Source organism: Electrophorus electricus, chromosome 6 (genome assembly GCF_041902795.1).
Source record: "Electrophorus electricus isolate QZ-2024a chromosome 6, ASM4190279v1, whole genome shotgun sequence".
Lineage (NCBI taxonomy): Eukaryota > Metazoa > Chordata > Actinopteri > Gymnotiformes > Gymnotidae > Electrophorus > Electrophorus electricus.
The window spans coordinates 11987221-12007500 of NC_137502.1; the positions used below are offsets into that span (position 1 = coordinate 11987221).

The following is a 20280-nucleotide window of genomic DNA, read 5'->3' on the forward strand; positions in this document are numbered from 1 at the left end:
AATATCATTTGCACTGAGAAAAATGGTCTGCTCTGCAATTCACAGACTTGTGTTCCAGGAGGTGGATGGGTGAATAATGATGATAGTAAGATGGCCCAGCCTTCCACAGAGCTTGGGATGCACCACAGAAACATGGTGAAGCAGGGAAGCAGGTGTACTGCAACAGGGCTCCAGGCGCCACACCACACCCTCATCACCGACCACTCACCCAGAGACATCTTCACACAACCACACTCTCACCCCAGCCAGGCCTGCTGATGCGCTAGCAAGCATGTGTTTCCCTGGCCACAAAAGTGACTGGCACGCTTTACTGGAATGAGCCAATTTACCTTTTTTTTGGGGCGGGGGGGGGGGGGGGGGTCATTAAGACTGCATTAGCAGACTCATTAAGACACTGCTAAACATAATGCAATGAGAAATAATCAAGAACAGAACTCTATAGCTACATCAAATTCCACACCAGCTGATTACACAGGTCTTATGAAGCAGGACAGAGTCAACAACAGCATAGTACCAAACCTGAGCAGTTGGGCAGTCTGCTAAAGACCCTCCTGGTCCATTGACTCACAGCCTAATCAGGCCACATTAGCAGACTCATTTCTACAGATTGCACCCAACTGGCATTAACCAGTCCTGATATAATCTCCTGCCACCTAAGGTCAGAGCACTCTAGTTCACCCGTCATTCAGAATCGAGTGTTTTAGAGGCTAAAGAAGATTAAGATCTTTGACTTATGCACTGGGGAGTGTGGCATGATGGAAATAATGTGAAAGACTCATGCTCTGCTTGCTTGGCCCGTTGTGGGTGGTACAGGAAGAGGAAGCTGTTCCACAGGACACGCACAGCTTTGATAGATGAGATTTCCCATAAGCCCCAAACCAGGGATTTCCTCTAGCTTCACTCACATGGTTGTCACATCAAGTCTCTCCAACCGCCTGACCCAGAGAAGACCCGCTGTCATGACTAGACATGGAGATTCTAACTTCAGATTTGTGTTTTAGCATATTTTCTCTAGCTGTGTCTGCCTTTTCACCTTGTGACAAATCATTAACAAAATTATTTTACTGCATTTTACTATGCTTTTACTATGCTAGGCTAAAAAAAAAAGTGATACAGGACATGTAGACATATGCATGACTTGTTAAACTTGACCCCTTCAGTAGGTCACCACAAACACCACTAACAGTTGAGATGAGTTGGAAGTCCCGGCAGGGTGGACAGGGTGCTGACCTTGAACACAAACCCACAACCACACACCCACTTTCATGCTGAGGCACACACTCACTAGACTCTGAGCTCCAGGCTTTAAAGTGATCTGAGATCAGTCTCTGTGGCACAGAAGGTCATGGAGTTCACCCTCTTTCTAATCTTATCTCAGGCTGATTGACCTCTCTTCCAGCTGCCAAGACCGACTACCAGTGAGGCCATTTTTCAAACTATTCAAAACCATAGAGCATGACTTTAAATTAACAGTCATAGGATGACAGATGAGACTCTGTGTTTCTATATATATATATACATATATGTATGCCCAGTAAAGGGAGATTTGAATGCTCTGAGTCTGAATGTGGTAAACTGCATATTTTGTTAATCTGCATAATTATCCAAATCATGATGTGAATCATATTGAGTGCAATACACTTTCAGTGATATTTCAATTGCAAAGTTTATTAAACTTCTATTTCACTTGATAAAAAAGGGCTTGTTTTCTTTTTTTTCCTGAGAGGCTTTTTGGTCTGGTCTGTAAGCAATATCTTAAAGACTTCTGCACTCTGATCTTTAAAGGAAAATGTTTATTTCAAGTTTGTTGTTATTTTAAATAACTTTATATACCATAAACAAACTAGCTACAAAAGACACAATATCAATATACAAAAATCTTATACTTTTCATATCTTAAATGCCTGGTAATCATCATTTTCCCCAAATGATCCATATGTCAACAGCACTACAGCATGCATCTCCTGTACAATAGGGATATTTACAGTCATTCAACATGAATGCATTTTCATTATTGCTTAGAAAATGGGTAACCTCTCATTTGGAGTGTTTCAGAAGTGAAAATTCAAGTCCACTGAATAAGTACATGAACAATTTGCTTCTGCTGCAGTGTTAGAGCCAAGATTTTTAGGTCTACAGAGGGAAACTGCTCAACATGGCCAGTGCTTTTACAGGTGGTGTAGAATTTGGATGTTTGTTACTTGAGTGTGGTCCTATGTGTCTTGATGAAAAATACCTACAGTATAGAGGTGCTGGTCAACTATTCTACATTCTGTAGTCTGTTAGCCAGAACAGTGGTCCTAGGGGAATCTATTTTTCGTCTTTACATACTGGAAAAGTTTAGATTTGGGACATGAGCAATCGGTCCCAGCCCTTTACATTAACCCCCCGCTAATCACCACCCACCCCACTCCCCACTACCAACTGGGCTCCTCAGTGCCCTCCCATCAAACAGGTGCTCCCTGGTGGTGTCTGCGGTTCCTGTTTTTGCGAACCTCCTGGATGTGCTTCCATTTGCCCCTCTGCCTCTGTTTCTTCTCTCGGTGCCAGATTGTGTCGCAGTACTCATCCAAAGAGGGGGCGCTCAGCATGCGCACATAGTCCTTATACCGTTGCCGAGCCTCCCCCGCCAGGGCCGTGCCCAACACACCCTCGTCCTGGGGCCCCCGCGGGCCCGCATGGTGCCCATGGAGCTGCCCGCGTTCCAGAACTTGCAGGGAGAGGTGGAGGAGCGTGCGGGTGAAGCTCTGCTCCTGGGCAGTGCACACGTAAGAGCCAGCGTCACTGCGCTGCAACCATCGAATCAGCAAGCCCCTCTCTGTCACCAACATCCGCTCGTCCGGCCTGATCTGGAACGCACATATATTAAAACATTCAACATGATAAATAACTGACATTCCTCACACAGACTTTACTACATTCAACATTGTCAAGATGTCCTCTTAGACAGACATTTAAAAACCTTAGACAAATGCTTATATATTACTTTCTAACACACTTTCAATTTTGCATTATTCAGACTAAAGCTTGGAGGAAAATGCACTCTCTCATTTAATGCAATCCACAGTAATTAGGTGACACCTCTACCCCCAAATGGAGAATTCACATGTCACATGTGGATCTCCTGCCCGTAAATCATCCTGACAGTTCTGAGTGCAGCCACACCAAGGAGAGAGGCACACAGCAGGGCTCTCTCCCTCCTCCACACATATGCCAAAGGTCACTCCTTCACCTCTAGGCTCAGCTTCCTGCTGACCTTTCATTACTGCTTTTGATTGGTCATTAGAGTCCTATTAGACAGATCATAGAAACTGACCCTATATTAAGGATGTTGAAGCATGGGAAGGACAAAGGGTGTGACCTGCCCTTGATCTTAAACTCAGTAGCATGCTTGTCACAAGCAATTACTTGGCCTGATCTACATTCATAGGCTGTCCAAATGTTTGTGTGTGTGTGGGGGGGGGGGGTGTATGGGTGTGTGTGTGTGTGATGTGCAGCGCTGATCTATATTCAAGGTGCACATCTACTTAGGTGGCCAATGATAAAGGAGGCTCGCCCTATGTGCAGTTAGGGGTCAGGACTGAGAAGGTTGGCTGATAAACAGGTGATGACACGCTGAGAGAGAAGGGTTAGTTTAAAGGGTTAAGGTTAGGGTTAGTGAGAAGGCTGTCTAAAGGATGCTAATGGCCTCCCTCATTCCTGCTGCTTTGCCTATTACACATTATCTCATTCTCAGTTGTTTTTGTCTCTCACACCTGGATTCTTTTATCTGCATACAACTTCTCTCTCATCATAATCTCTCTCTCTCTCTCTCTCACACACACACACACACACAAATACACACACATACACAGACACATAAACACACACACACACACACACACACACACACACACACACACACACACATACACACATAGTCTCTCTCCTATATTTCCAAGCCTGGCAACTCTTCTTTCACACCATGCTGTTTTCAACAGCTAAAACAATACAGCTGTGCTGTAAAGTAATGAGGGGGCTTCAAAGCATACCTAACCCCTTTCAGGCAAGCACATACACAGACCCCTCCACTCCCCACACACACCCACACACAACCTCTCTATTTATTAGATTTTGTAATGATATCTGAATTATGCATTACTTACAGGGGACATATTAATATTGAAAAGGGTTTGGTTAGAAATTGTTAGAAAGAGAAACTCTGGAATGTGGACCATAGTGAAGCACTAGTTTTAGCAGTATAAGAGTGCTACGATCTGAATCTTGCCCATTGAACCTAGGGTTAGTGTTGGGATTAACCCTAGTGTTAACCCTAACCTTAGTGATGCCTGTGACTAAAACACAAAGGACAAGGGCTAACACATGTCAAGATTAAATAGGACTGTATGTCAAAGTGATGTCATGCTCTGTGTGTGTTTTTGTTTGTGTGTGTGTGTGTGTGTGTGTGTGTGTGTGTGTGTGTGTGTGTGTGTGTGTGTGTGTGTGTGTGCACCCACTTGTGTGTCTGTGCATGTGTTTGCATGTGCATGAATATAGCTCAGGGGAAATCTGCATGTTGCTTGTATGTAACGTTCTACATATATGCTGTTGAGCAGATATCAACTCTGATCATGGATTAAGGCTTCAGTTTCTCTCTGTAAAAATACAACCAGGTCAGGGTACTCTCTCCCATGTAAGAGAACTCTGACTCGGAGATGCTGAGTGAGACAGCAAGCCCTTGTTGGCAGGATGAGTCGCACTAGCTCAAATGCAGTCACTAAGCTTTGTGGCAAATCGGTTAGGGTGGTAAAGTGTGGGAAAAGATGGCAGTGAGAATATAACATACAACACACAGGGAAAAACATCTCTCTCTCCTTTGGTTATTCTCCCTCTTTCTTTCTCTCTTTTGTGCGAGGATAGCCTGTTCGTCTATGAAGAAGGAAATGGTTGCAATGAATGAAGAATTCAAGAATTCAAACAAAGCTTCAAATCATAAAACACACACTCTGGAGGGACACTGTTTTAATCCCATGTGATAGTCCACTCCTGTCTCTCATAACAGTGCACTATCTCTGGATCCTGAGGGCCAGTGAGGTTCTGCTGTGGGAGGGACACATGTTGGTTTTGGGATGGCTCGCAGAAATCTGTATTGGTTTAGTTTGGATAAACATTCACACCATCTCACACACACGCAAACACCCACAAATCCTTCATTTTTCCAGTGACTCAGCATTATTCTTTATGAGGTGAAGTGTTGGGTCATATTTTAAGATTGAACTGCAGGTGTAAAGTATGTGAATTGTTTTGTGCGTGTGTGTGTGTGTGTGTGGTTTGCAGGTGCTATGAGCAGCTGTGTCATGCAGCATCTGTTTCCTGGGGAAGAGCAGATGAGAGAGAGAGAGAGAGAGGGATAGAGGGATGAAGAGAAGGAAGAGTGAAAACATGAAATAAAACCAAAGCTCAAACAGGGGGTTGTTATTTACTTCAACAAGACTGAAAACACATTCCACAAGCAATATGCAGTGCTTTTCTCTACACCCCAAAGGTCCCCCCCCCCCCCAAACACACACACATACACATACAAAAGTGTTGTGGCTATTCAGTAGTGATTAAGTACAATGGAGATGGATCAATACAAAAATGTTGCTGATATAACACTCAGAGGAGTTCCACCTAGTTCTAGCCATGGGCCTACCCATTTATCTTAACACACACACACACATAAAAACATACCACACAAGGTCAAACTTTCCTCAATATCAACACTATAACCCACTCAAAAAAAGCTAGTAGCAGCTGTGTGTGTGTGTATCGCTAGTTCTTTGAGAAATTAAGTTGTTAAACTGCCTCTTTCCATTGAGGTTCAATGAACTAGTTACTAGGGTGGTCATCTGGATGTTCATCAAACCACTCATTAATTTGTTTAACAGTGTATTGGGGACATTATCTTATTCTAATACATAAATACATGAATGCATTAAATGCATTAAAAGGGAATGATATTTGCAACACATGGAGCACCTGGTCTGTAAAATTGTCTCAAGTTCTTGTTACACAACCATGCAGAGCAGTCATCAGATAGTAAGGGATTCTATAGCTTTCTTTAAAAATAAACCTGTCTGGATGAAAAGGAGCCTCAACATACCATAGTTTCCATTCCTTAGGTTTTCTCCTCTCCTTCCACCCAAGAATTGGCCCCAGGTATGAGTGGCTTCCCGAATAGCAGGCCTGCGCTTGGCAAATGCAGCGCAGTATTTAAGACCACTGAGGTTCTGATACTGTTCCTTCATGACTTCTGATGTATTGGATTTGTGGCATTAGGCTTTGTGCAGATGTTTTTGCAACCAGTGCACATGTAATCTGGAAACCACTTGGCTTTTTGGCAACTCATGCTGCTCTGAAAATCCGCATATCAAAGTGGCGACTTTCAGACTTCTTTTATAAACATTCTGTCATGGCCAGTGCCCGCTTAGGGGCCCCCTGTGGCCACCAAGGGACCCCCAGGAGCGCTTGAATTTATTTTACTTTTTTTTTTGCAATATTAGTATATGATGTCACTGGTAATCATATACAACACAATATTATATAAAAAGGTTGGCTAGCTAATACTACTGGCTCAATCAATTCCTGCTGCCTCTGTCAGAGATGGTGGCACAGTCATGAGCATGCACAATAGAATGGGCAGTAACTGCCCACTAAAAGCTCAGATTAACATTATCTTACAGTCCTCTCTTCTGCTTCGATGAAAAAAATAAGCAAAAAAGCTATTGTTCTGGAGCCGAGAAAAGAAAGAAAACATAAAATGAGATTAAAAAAACCTCAGCAATTATAAAGGTATGTTGCATGACTAATTACAATATTTTACAGTAAATATTCCCTGTCTAGGTAAATGCAACAAAATGCATAATTTCAGTCAATGGATGTTCATCTAACATTATCATTTCTATCATAGATATCATTTTAATGTAGCATTCACTAGTTAATACAGTATAACAGTAGTTAGATCTCCCCTGCCCCAATTAAAATCTAAATTTCTCTAGTTTGAAATAACTTGTTGTTGTGAATATATTTCTATAATGAAAATACACATCTGTTCCATACATTTGGTACTAATAACAGGTATCATCATTTATGATATTAACATTAGCATTTTGAGGTATTTGCTATTATATTCAACGATCATTACGCCTTAATTAGTGGCTGGATGCATTACGAGTTCTCACCGCCAGAGGTGCCCATCCTTGAACTTTAACAATCTCCAGGACTACCCATTAGACTCACCTGCAGACTATTAACACCCATTACCTCTGCCCATATATACTCAGTGTCTGGAAGCCCTACTTTTGTGAAGTCTTCCCTTTCCTGTACTATGCAGGACATTTTCCTGTGTCTTGTGATTGCTTGGCTTTTGTCCCTGCTTGCCTCTGATTGTGGATTCCTTCCTGCAGTATTTTTCTACTGTTGCTCTCTCCATCATCCTGGTTTTGAACCTTTTGCCTGTGTAGCTGAGTTTGATTTTGACCATTGTTTTCTGTACCTCTGCACTGTTTTTATTAAAACCTGCAAAGTGGATCCTCCTGTCTCATAGAAGACTTCACCATCATCAGATCCAGCAGGTTTGCAACAGCTTCTCTTGGCTGCATCTGCGCAAGAAATGTGCTTATGATGTCATGAGATACAGCTTCAATGTCTTACTGAGGCTGTCAAAGCGGTATTAGCTCAGATACGCCCACCACCTCAATCTCCATTGCTTAACTACTCTATCTACCATACCACTGGGTCATGTTCTCCATGCATAGTTCTCCCTGAACAGCAAGATGTTGCACCTGGGAGCTGTAAGCTCCAGTGGTCTCTGTACATTTAACATTCTCCCATGACTTTCCCCACCGACAGCTCTAAAATAGCTTTTGTCATCTCTCTGCTTGATGGTAAAGTATCACAGTGGCCAAGTGCTACATGCAGTCAGCCAACTACTTACTACCAACCCTATATTGAGTCTTTTGGCTCCTGAAAGTGGGTTGAGCAGTAACATGCCTAAAACAATGTACAGGGATAGATTTAATGATACGCTAAAGTCTGAATTAGCCTACAAAAATGATTCCTTGGATTTGTCAGTGTTTCCAGCTTTCCACCTATATAGATAATTTAATCATAGTCCCAATATACTTCAACCTAGGATCTCTACTCAAGTGGCCATCAACCAGGATCCATTGGATGTGGAACATATCAGGTTGCTATTGGATGAGCAACAACACCACTTATGGGAGAATCTAAACCTCTACCGTGGAAGGTTGGGTCACTTTAAAGGGGAATGCCTCTCATTAGCTAGGAAGGTTACCTCCATTCTGGTGACCTCAGCAGTTTTCCCTCAAACTCAAAATAGAAACTCTTGTGTGACCAAGTTAACCTCGCACTCCCTTCTCATTTCAGCACTGATAGATTCTGGTGCTGCAGGGAATTTCATTGCAAACTGTGAATCCACCGCTTGCCCCTTTGTTATTACCTACTGTGCTTAAGTCTATTAATGACAACCACCTAGGTAATAGTTTCATTATTCATTTTCACAAACCCTACTGCCCTTCAAGTAGGATTTTTCATGCAGAAGCCATTGTTTTGTTTTGGGGTTTTTTTGTCCTGGACAATCCCAATAACCCTGTTGTTCTAGGCTATCCATGATCGGTTAAACATGTTCAGTAAAGAAAACGCCACCCAACTTCCACCTCATCGTAATTAGGATTATGCCATCGATGACCTGGCACACAGCTCCCCATAACTGTGTTTATTCCCTTTCTTTATCTGAATGCAAACCTATAGAAACTACAAAGATTTTTAGTCTTTGTAAATTTTTACAGATGATTTATCAGGGATTTTAGCAAAGTGCCAAAAGCTTTCACATCCTTCTTAAAGGAACATCAAAAATTCTAAAATGGAAATGGAAAAGCAACAGAGCAGGCATTTGAGGCATTGAAAAACTTTTCATTTCCACTCCTATCCTAGTCCATTCCTATCCTTCTATCTTTCTAGGCCCCTTGTTTTAGAGGTTGATGAGACGGGAGTAGGAACATTGTTGCCCCCAAAAGTAGGGAATTCCGTCAAGATGCACCCTGTGCTTTTTTTCCAGGAAATTGAGCCCCAGAGAACATAATTACGATGTGGGGAACCATGAACCGATGCCAATAAAGTTGGAGGAATGGATGAACTGGCTGGAGGGTATAATCCACCCATTTGTTATACTCACAGACCTCCACAATCTGGAGTATGTGAAATCAGCCAAACATTTGCTGTCTAGTTTTGTATATGGTTCAATTTCACATGGTTTTACACAGTTCAGTGTCATCGCCTACTGTCAAAGAATATCCTGTCCACTTCATCATGGTGATGCTAAACCACTAAGCCTTGATTAGTTCATCCTTCATTCATTTTTCACAAGCCCCATTAGGTGACACGTGGTCCCCCAGACCAAGGTTCAGGATTGTTTGGCTTGAGCCCCTTCCTGTTTGCTGTCAACCTGGTCTCAATTGTACATGACCAAAGATTGCTTTTCTCAATTTTTGGGGGCTTTGTTATCTCTAACTATCTTCTGCTTGCTGTTGGTGACATGAATCACAAGCTAGCAAAAAAATAAAATAAAATAGCCGGTCAACTTTTGGTACGTGATGGAAGTGAGTAACATTACTGCTATTGAGGAGGACATCATTGCAAATATATTATGGATACATTATCCATAGATACATTATCAATAAGCCACTCTGCCAATCTAAAAACAGCTAATTTCTTAATAATATTGCTTGTCTGTGGTGGTAGGTTCCATTCACTGTCTATTGTTCTGTATAATGTGTCTGTCGCTAACAACTGCTTGTGTGCTGACATGATCTGAAGGATTATGATATGTCGTTGGTTTTCTAAGGTAGGAGGGGGTGGCTGTCATGTGTTTTGCAATCTGGCTCATTGTGCACACACATCTTGTGGTTCTTATAAGGAGGATTTGCAATTTGCTTGAGACATTAGCTGCTTTTTGTTTTGGTGATAACTCTCACCCTCTCCATGCTGAGACTGGACTAATGTCCATAACTGTTGCAGTACTTTAGGAGATGGGGGGGGGGGGGGGTGTCAGAAGGCCAGGACAAGATTTAAGAGTCATGGTTCACTACTGCTTCTGACTTGGTCATGTTTCACATACTGTTTATTACACTGACCCTCTAACTCTGCTTTCTCTTGTAATCGATTCCAGCATTTCTTCCCTCTGTTTCAGCCTATGTTATTATGTAGCATCTTTCACTATGCAATTCACTGTATTTAACCACCAGGGTTTTGGATGTTACCATAATTCCTTTCTTAAAATATGTCCATCAAATAAACCCTGCAGCACCAAAACCATGTATTCTAAAATAAAAAAATATGACCCAACACACAGCATATGCTCTTAATAGACTAACTGTGGGGGGCTTAGTTTGAGCTCACTGTGATTGTGAAAATGTATTTGTGTGTTTATGACTTGAAGCATTTTAGGACATGATTTATGTGTGTTCTCCTTGTCCTGTGTCTCATGGAGCTCCTCAGAAAGGTGGCCATCCTATCTGGATTTCCATTACTGTGCCCTCCTGCTGGGCTTGCCGTGGCCCTGATTGCTAGCTCTAGACGTTCTCCAAGGGCAGAGCTAACACCATGCTGCAGGTTGCCTGACATAGCTAGGGAGAGGAGCAGAGCCAGAGAGAGGAGCAGAGCTCTGAGCCAGAGCAGTCGCCAGATATTTATAGGGTTATATGCTTGTAACCATGTATGATATATAGGACAACACAGTGAGGTCTTCCAATAAATATCAGGCTTTCCAGAAAGCCTTGGTTAAAATATGTTATGAGTCTCTGTCACTTGGACAAAGGAACATGGCACTGAATGGCATTTAAAAAGAAAGTTAATCCAAATTCACAGCTGATACCTATTAGATGTGACTTGGATTTCTTTGGCTTTTATAGATGCAGCTAACTTATAATCAGATGCATTTTTCCTTCTATGTACTCTAATTGATTTGTCATTGTTAATTTCTTTGAAACATCTTGGAAAAAAATAAGACAATTTAAAGACAAAGACCTATTTTTCATTGCAGTGAATGTATTCCTATTGTAATTTGGTCCATATTCTTCTTCATTGTTCAGGATGGACAAATCACTCCAGATTTTGATTGTCTTAAAAAATATTAAATTGGTAGATCTTATTCACTGGTGTATTTCGTTTTAGGTATTGTTGCTAGTTAGTTCCATAGGTGATTAGCAACATGAGGTGCATTGCTGTTAGTTGAAGATTTTTTTTATTTCCAAGAGGAAAAATGCTGTGAAGACTCTCTAGCACTGAAGGGTTATGTTTTTATTTTACCTCCTGCCATCATGTAATGTCATGCTCTCATTCCTGACAACAGACACATTCCACTGTCGTTGACATAGGAAGCATTTGTCACAGCACCACTGCCAGTCATCATGGTTTTGTCATGTTTTTCCTGTGTGGGTGGGTGGTACTGGGTGGCATGGATGATTTTGAGAAGCTCATGTGCCAGCATGGCATTAAGATAGGCAAGACAGGGCAACAGAATCAAATGAAACTGTTTTGGAATCACAGACAAGTGAAGGGGGTGATACTTCTTTATCATATTCATATCTTTTTTGAGAAACACAAGTAGAGTTTACAGCCAAGACCACTTACATCACAGCATTTGGCAGACACCCTTATCCAGAGCTACTCACATATTTATCAGGATGACAGTACATGCACTCCCTGGGACCTGAACATATGACCTTGCTGTTACTAGCACCATGCTCTATCTGCTGTACCAGGAGGGCTACAGAAAACACATGTTTAGGGGGTGAATGCAGTAGACTGGCAGAGGGAGTGTTTTTGAGCCACAGGAACTCTACCAGTGCAGGAGTGGCAGTACTTTTCTCCAATAATGTTCTACCAATTTTGCGATTATGAGACGGTCGTTCAGGCCTGTGGCATTTCTTTTGTGAGCACACAGAGGACCTGTCCATGTCACTGCAGATCTATGAGAGGCTGCCTCAGGTGTCGCCTGACGTGAATGAGGAGTTGGTGAGAATGCTATCCATGTAAAACTGCAGTTGGCATTACATGGCAAAGTAAATGGAAAGCCCCTGGGCACTGGTGCCCTACCAGTCGATTTTTCCAAGTCTTTTTGGGATGGAGTTGGAAGAGAGCTGCTTGCTGTGCTCAGTGACAGTGCTGGACTGTTACCTTTGAGCTGCAGGAGGGTAGACCTCACCCTGCAGCCCAAGAAAATGTGACCTCAGTGAGGTTAAGAACTGGAGGCCTGCGAGCCTGTTGACTATAAAGTCCTCTATAAAGTACTGGATAACCAGCTGAAAGAGGATGAAGGAATTCATATGCCATTCTTATGTTTGTGTGATATTGTGGATGTTTCTGCATCTGTTCCATATTATATTTGTACTCTTATCATTTTTCTGATTATCTCTCTGGCTGTTTCATGCACCTTGTGCCTCTGTAAAAGCAAGCACCAAGGTCAGGAGGTGATAGCATTCTCTGAGCCGAGTCTTATCTACCCTCTCCCTTGTCTCCTCCTCCTCCTCCGTCTCCTCCTCCTCCTCCTCCTCCTCCTCCTCTCTCTCTATCTCTCTCTCTCTCTCTCTTCGGAAGTTTGTTCACACACTGGTGGTGTTGGACTGATTGCCTGTATTAAACTGCTACCCTCATCTTCTGTTCTCGTGCTGAAAAAAAATTTGATCTGAAGTTTCTACATGTGTACATGCACGCAAATACACATTGCCAAGTTTCTAACAAGGTGATTTAGCAGATTGAGGTAGACTACTGCAACTCACTATCTGCTGGTTTTCCTCTATGGGCCAACAGACCTCTACAACTGATCCAGAATACAGCATTACGACTGGTCTTCAATCTTCTGACGTTCACACATGCATTCCCTTCATTGGTTTCCAGTAGCTGCCCGCATCAGATTTAAAACTTGTTGCTTGCCTACAAAGCCAAAAATAGTCCAGCCCCTCCACACCTGATGACAATTGTCAGAGCCCGAGCCATACTTCGAGTATGGCTTGGCTTGAAACACTATGCTTCAAGTCTCATGGAAGATTAACATCAAGACTATTCTCTGACCTGGCTCCCAAATGGTGGAACAAACTTCCACTGGCTGTCCAGACAGTAGAGTCCCTTGCAGTCTTCAAACGCAGACTGAAGACTTAACTATTTGTAGAATTTTTAAAATGACCATTGATACCACACCTGTTGAGCAACCAAAACTCGTATAGATTGTATAGCACGTATAGTTTGATATTGTTTGTTGTGCTTATTGTTGTCTGTATACTTGTAGGTATTAGCATTGTATTTCAACAGTACTTCAATGTTATCTTGAAATCTAACCTACTGTACTTGCTAGGATACATTCTATGAGTTAATGACAAAACACTTTTGTAAGTCGCTCTGGATAGGAGCGTCTGCTAAATGCAAAAAATGTAAATGTAAATGAATATCATATATATGGATCAGGCCAGTGTCTCTGGCAGATTTATGCCTAATATCATAGATATTTTTGATGTGTCTGGATTAAGGCTTCATTTTTGTCTCATTTCATTGGTCCAAGAAATCTTTTTTGATCACACAGAACATCAGAATTTAGTGAATACTTCTGAGGCTGTTGGTTTCTCCTTCAATTTTGCTTTAGTGGTCAAGATGCTCTACGGTGACACTCAGGGTATTCTGAAGGTCAGTGGAGGTTTGTGGGGCATTTGTGCAAGGCAGGGCTGTGCTTTTTTGGGTATGCTGTACACACTGGCAATCTAGCCCTTCCGTCCGAGAAAAGAACTTACAGAAGTCCCAATGGCTGTAGACATTCCACAACTCAATTTATTGGTGTGTGGTTTTGGAGCAACTGGGGACGGGATGCTGGGATTTTATCTGACATGGTAATTTTTGGGAATGTTTCAACTGCAGGGTGAATTGGAATAAAAGTACGGGGCTGCTAGTGGGGGGCTGGAAATGCAGGGAGTCACTGTTGCCATGGGAGCTGGCCTGGCCATAGGGGAGTTTTTGGGGGTGTGTTCATGTGATCAGAATATGGTTTGGAAACAAGGAGATGGGACTTTCCAAGTGATATGGGACAGGTTAAAGAAATGGAAGTGACTTTTTCACCAAGTCTTCTAGGGATTACATTTGGTCATTTTACATGGTATAATTACTTTTAATGTTTTCATGTCCATTTTAAATTCTTTCATGATCAGAGGAACAGGGGTCTGGTCAGGATTGTGATGTGTATTGGCTTTTTAAAGACATGGTGAATGCTGGAATTAGAATGTTGGTTGCTTAGACACTTAGTGAATTCTAACTGCATAAATGTCTAGCATTAAATAATGTTTTTTTCTTTAAAAAAACAGTGAAAAAGTACTTACAAGGTGTATTTCTGTCTGTCAGCCAAGGCATCTGTGTATTACATTGTCATTTACAATACGTGGGAGATGTTCTTGTCCTGAGCAACAAGTGTGTTCCCTGGGATCTGAACCCACACCCCACAATTTTTCCACTGAATGACGTTCAAGGAGTTTGGGCGGCAGTTTTATTAATTGTATTATAAAAATACATTATTTAAGACATTATTCAACTCAAGCTGTCTGATCTACCTTGAAATTGTCCAGTAAATTGTAAAAAGGGTCAAATGTTCTTGTGATCTTTCCTCTTGTTGTCCAAGAGTATATAAAATGGAGAATATTATGTTGATGATATATATATTTATATCAGTGAAAATATGTTTAAAACCAAATTATTATGAGTAAAAAATGTTAACTATAATATGCATATTCCTACCTCTTGGCGGTGCTCTGCTCCTGGTCTCTGTAAAAACCAGCGGATCTGGGCCTGCTGAGATTTGGGAACACACTCCAGGAAAGTGGAGTTACTCTCCACTCCATATAGCACCTTCTCCTCTATGCTGTTACCCAGCACTGCAAGCACACACATGCACACAGAAAGAGAGAAAGAGAATGCAGTTAGTGTGTGTGTGTCCCATCCTCTATATTTTGTTGAGAATGTGAATGAAGGAGAAGAGAGTGGTTCTCAGATTTGGTTATGAATTCCATTAAGCAAACCCCCCCCCCCTCCCCCCACCCCCCACCCGGACAATTCTGCATTTTCTCCAAGTACAGTACAGAGCTTTTAGGCTAGCTTGTATATTGTACATCACACACACACACACACACACAGTTATTCACCATCATCTGTGTCCCAGCAATGGCTGAACGGGTCTCCGTGTTTGATGTCTTGTCTCCTTGCCCTCCTATTTACACAAACACACATGAATGATTGAATTATTTCAGAACAGAAATGATACATACAAACATTCACACAAGATTATACCATTGAGGAATGAATTTGTTTTGACTTGATAGTGCTTATTCTAAGACATATTCTCACATTCTTTGCTTAAAAATTGCAAAATTCGATTTTTGTCACATGGTTTTGTTACAGCACAGGAAAAGAAGCCAGTGTTAGACCATATCTATTACTAGAACAAGTCACATTCCCAGTTCCTACCATATTCCTATCTTATGCTACTGAGTATTCTCCATAGTATTTCATGCATTAAAATTAAACATTTACTTCTCATCCTTTAAAGATTTGTTCAATAAAATAATTTTTGTATCAAAGTAGGGTGTTTCATATATATTAAATTAAAGAGACTAAATGTTTTTATAAAATGTGTTTGGATTTTTCAGCAGGTGTAAAAAAAGTCTCTCTCTCTCTCTCTCTCTCTCTCTCTCTCCCTCTCTCTCCCTCTCCTCTCTCTCTCTCTCTCTCTCTCTCTCTCTCTCTCTCTCTCTCTCTCTCTCTCCTCTCTCTCTCTCTCTCTCCTCTCTCTCTCTCTCTCTCCTCTCTCTCTCTCTCTCTCTCTGGTTCTGCATCTGCTAGGAGTGACCTGTCCTGCTTGTGTGAGCAGCAAACCCGAGAGCCAGGTCATGAGAGACGGAGGGTCAGGAAGGCTTCTCTGGCAGCTCACATGCATCACCTCGACAACAAAGCTCCTCTAATCAATCTGCCTGTCCGCTCCACTCCCACAACACCCTGTGGCATCGAGGCCGCAGAGCAAAATCAAATATTTATCTTTTTTTCTGTGCTGAACTCCAGGAAAAATGCTCACCCTAAAGAAGTAGGTCAGAGGGAGGGCAGATGCACTCTCTCTTACTAACTTTTCCTTCCAGAATCCTCTCTCACCTCACGCTTACTTTCCTCACTCTCATACCACTCTCCTGAACCACTGTACCAGCGTGCACTCACATACTACCTTGTCATACCAATCATAGACATTTATCTAAATCGAGTTATTCTCTCACTCTACTCACTATTTTTCCATTTAACATTGTCCTCCCACACAACACTCCCATGCACAGTGAGCAAGACGTATTGTGTCCAATCATACAGGCGGGCCCGGGACGCGGTTTACGAGGGCACGGGGCACAGGGCATTTACCTCTTGGAAGCCGGTATGTACCGGGCACAGCGCGAGCCATCCCAGGCACAGTAGGGGTCGCGGGCGAGGCAGCACTCGGCACAGCCCTGTCCGTAAATGTGGCACCTGTGCAGGGCCACCAGCACCAGGGCATCCCCACCTCCGACAAACAGCTGCTGCTGGAGAGAAACATGGAGCAGCGCAGCCAGTCAGATGGGGGGGAGGGGGTCCAGGCGCAAAGCCGGGAAAAGGTGCTCGCAGGCACTGTAGGAGGTGCTTTATTTCATTTCCCCTGAAAGAGTCTTCAGTGCGCGTGATTTATTTGCTCTGTGTCACCTGCTCTGTAATTAGTCCAGATATGCTTTCGGCTGAAGGAAATGTTTTTTGTCTTTCTTTTTTCCTTTTACCCCTCTGCTTCAGTTCCTACCCTGCTAATGCACACAGGGAATATATAGAGACTTAAGGCAGGTGTGCAGGGTGGAGGTGCTTTAAACAGTGAAGAAGGAAGGAAGGCAGGTAGAAAGTAGATTACTGGGGAGAGAGCGAGAGAGAGAGAGAGAGAGAGAGAGAGAGAGCGAGAGAGAGAGAGAGAGAGCTTCATACTCTGTGACCCCAGCTTTGGCAATGCAAATGCACTATTATTTGTCATGCCAATAATGCACCTTGAATTAAAATGAACTGAAAACTGAGAGAAAGAGAAACAGAGGGATAGAGAGAGATGGGGAGAGAAAAAGAGCCATAGAGACAGGAAGACAGAGTCAGAGAGAGAGAGAGAGAGAGAGAGAGAAAGAAAGAGAGAGAGAGAGAGAGAAAGAGAGAGAGAAAGAAAGAGAGAGAGAGAGAGAGAGAGAGAGAGAGAGAAAGAAAGAAAGAGAGAGAGAGAGATCGATTGGCAGACAGATGGCGTGGAGAGCGTTTTGGTTTTGGTTTGTCCTCCATCTGACCCAGCAACAAACATCATCAGATGATGAGAGAAACAGGAGCAGGGGGAAGGTGTGTGTGTGTGTGTGTGTGTGTGTGTGTGTGTGTGTGACAGAGAGAGAGAGAGAGAGAGAGAGAGAGAGAGAGAGAGAGAGAGAGAGAGAGAGAGAGAGGCATGAATGTTACAGATCAGCATAAATGTTACAGATAAAAACCACCGCCATGCTGGTTAGAACATACTGGGTTATAGCCTGTATTGCTCATACCTGTTTTGATGAGATTTCCATACTAAGGATGGGTGAGGGATGCTGAAATGAGAAAAAAAAAGTTGTATTTAATTTTTTATTTGTTGATCATGTTTTGTTGTTGTTGTTGTTGTTGTTCATTTGTTTGCTGTTTGTTTGTTTGTTCATTCTTCCTTGTTAATTTGTTTACCTTGAACACCTGTAATTCCTCCAGCACCACCTCTTCGGTGGCCCAGTTTTCCTGAGTGATGCTAACCACCTTCAACACCGAGCCTGCATCTATTAAACATACACAAACAAGCACGGTAGTTTAGTGTCCATTTCTTATAAACTTACAACACACTGCCACCTGCTGGTTGAATTTAAAATACACATTTACAGACTTCAGAATCGCAAATGTTATGCTGTATTAAATGGACATTACCTGTGCCCAGGAACATGACAGCATAGTGACCATCCTCGGCTGGGACCCGGTCCACTGCGATCTGGGTCAGACGGTACTCTGTGTTGACCCGGGTGAAAATGGGCCGACCAGTGACTGGGTACACGGAGTGGTACATGAGCGGGTGTGTGCGGATAAAGCTGATGACATCATCAGGGAAGTCCTTAGTGGTCTTTAGGCGTGGGTCATAGGTGCGGCTGGGACACTGCCAGGGAAATACAAATATATGCAGATTTGATAGTGGAATGTGAATATGCATGAGAACTACCAGTAGTGCCCAGTCAAAGATGACAAAATTGTAATTCTGTGTGCCTGTTCTGTGCCTCTCGGTGACAGCCTTCTCATTGGGTTATATCTCCCTCTAGTGGTGAATTCTAAAACTGCTGTACAGATGAGAAGGGATCTGTATATGCAAGTCAAAAGGTGTGAGAAACATTGTTGAAGAGGGAGGAGGGAGATGCTTCTGACCGTGCCTGGTCTTGGGTAGGGGATCCTTCCCTCATATTCCACCCAGCGATGGTCTGGTCCCTCCTTGTGGGCGTACGGCCCATTAAACACAGCACGGATATCCTCCATGTTATACATACAGACTGCTGATCCCTTAAAGATAGAGCTGATGGCACACACACAATAACACAGTACATGTAACAATCATTCATAGATCAAATGCAAACTGCACTGCGAACTGTGACCTTACGCTAAGTTATTCTTTCCTAAGGTGTATAAATATCATTCACATTTGCTAGAAACTGTGTCCTTCGGTCTTATCTTCCATTGTGACAATATTTTGAAAGCAGAGGAATGTCAAAACACTGCCTCTGATCAGAAGTGGGTTGGTGGAAGCAGACCAGTGCATGGGCTGTTTGGACAGTCTCTTTAGCAAATAATATCAAGCCAAGCATGTGACTGTGTCGGACTCTTAGGGCAGGGGACGAGAAGCCAGGGTTCTGGATGGTTCTTCAGACCAAGGCATCATGGGTGAAGTTAAACATACCATACCATTGACACCTTTAAAGAAGCAGAACATGAAGTACCTGGTAGTGGTGAAGACGCCATACACCTTGGGGCTCTTCTCATCTCTACTGGGGACCAGAAAGATGTCCTCTTTATAGTACACACACACACACACACACACACACACACACACACACACACACACACACACACGGATACACACCAGAAATAAATAATATAAACCATCTGTTTTACAAATCCAAAATGCTGACAGAAACATCAGGGCTAAAAAACACAAAAATAAGCACGCCCTCTTTGTGTACGTGGAAGGGGGGTTTATGACCAGCTGTTTATAAAATTCCCCAACTTACGGAGCTCATCAAAGTGTGTATCCACTCCATCTGTTCCTGGAATGGAGCACACCAGGCGGGCCTTCAGGAACGTGCTCCACTTATTGGTCAGGCTTCTCAACCCCCCCACATCATTCTGAAACATGGACACACATACATACACCCACACACACACACACACACACACACACACACACAGGTGAGGCTTCTCAAGAGAGTGTTTCTGTTCAAAAAATGCACAGGTGTACTGTTTTAACAAACCATTCCTTTTTATTTTACAGGCTCCATAAATAAACTTCTATTAAATGAAGTGAAGACCCCATCTGGCCATGATTAGAGCAGCTTATTTAACTAAGAAAGAGAATGAAGTGAAGACCTTGTAAACATCACTTACACACAGACACTTTGGACAAAGAGAAAAAAGAAGAGACAGACAGAGAGAGGGAGAGAGAGAGAGAAACATAGTGTGTCTTCTTTATTTATTTACCTTTCAGAAAACCTGTGTGTGTGTGTGTGTGTACGCACATGCATGTGGGTGTATGACAATATGGGTGCAGATTGTATATAGAGCCAGCCACTGTGTATAAGCAGAATGCTGAGCCTCGTTCCCCATTCTCAGGGTCAGGTCAACTGTAGACAGCTGACAGTTGCTCAGATTTACTGGGAACACTTTAGCGGGTCTCTTTGTTATCCTTTAGGAAGGTCTGATCAAACACCTCGTTTAAAGTCTGCAAACACATACTTTAGCCAGTAAGGCTATTCCAGTGTCTCCATTATGACTGCTGAGTAACACATACACTCGAGAGAGGATGGAAACAGCAGAAAGATGAAGGGGGTAGGAGCTTTCATCTTCAAAGATGCTCTCTGCAGACTGTAAGAGGAACCCAGGCTCCGCTAGCTTTACAGCTCACTCCAA

At 42.7% G+C, this 20280-nt stretch overlaps 1 protein-coding gene across 5 annotated transcripts in view; it reads right to left on the reverse strand.

The window, feature by feature from the left end:
- Positions 1-1647: 1647 nt before the first annotated feature.
- sema3d (sema domain, immunoglobulin domain (Ig), short basic domain, secreted, (semaphorin) 3D) overlaps positions 1648-20280 on the reverse strand; it is a 40475-nt gene continuing 21842 nt past the window's right edge. For 2 of the 5 annotated variants that reach the window (XM_035525706.2, XM_081715602.1), the window contains exons 9-18: positions 19386-19500; positions 19095-19164; positions 18529-18673; positions 18043-18265; positions 17809-17897; positions 17640-17681; positions 16474-16631; positions 15219-15283; positions 14815-14951; positions 1648-2849 (exon numbers count right to left, since the gene is read on the reverse strand). In XM_035525706.2, the coding sequence (XP_035381599.1) occupies positions 2448-2849; positions 14815-14951; positions 15219-15283; positions 16474-16631; positions 17640-17681; positions 17809-17897; positions 18043-18265; positions 18529-18673; positions 19095-19164; positions 19386-19500 (1446 nt within the window). In that variant the 3' untranslated portion in view covers positions 1648-2447. Of the gene's footprint in view, positions 2850-4825; positions 5353-14814; positions 14952-15218; positions 15284-16473; positions 16632-16667; positions 17392-17639; positions 17682-17808; positions 17898-18042; positions 18266-18528; positions 18674-19094; positions 19165-19385; positions 19501-20280 lie in introns of those variants that run through there. The other 3 variants (XR_014124079.1, XM_035525707.2, XM_081715604.1) reach the window with 3 other exon arrangements.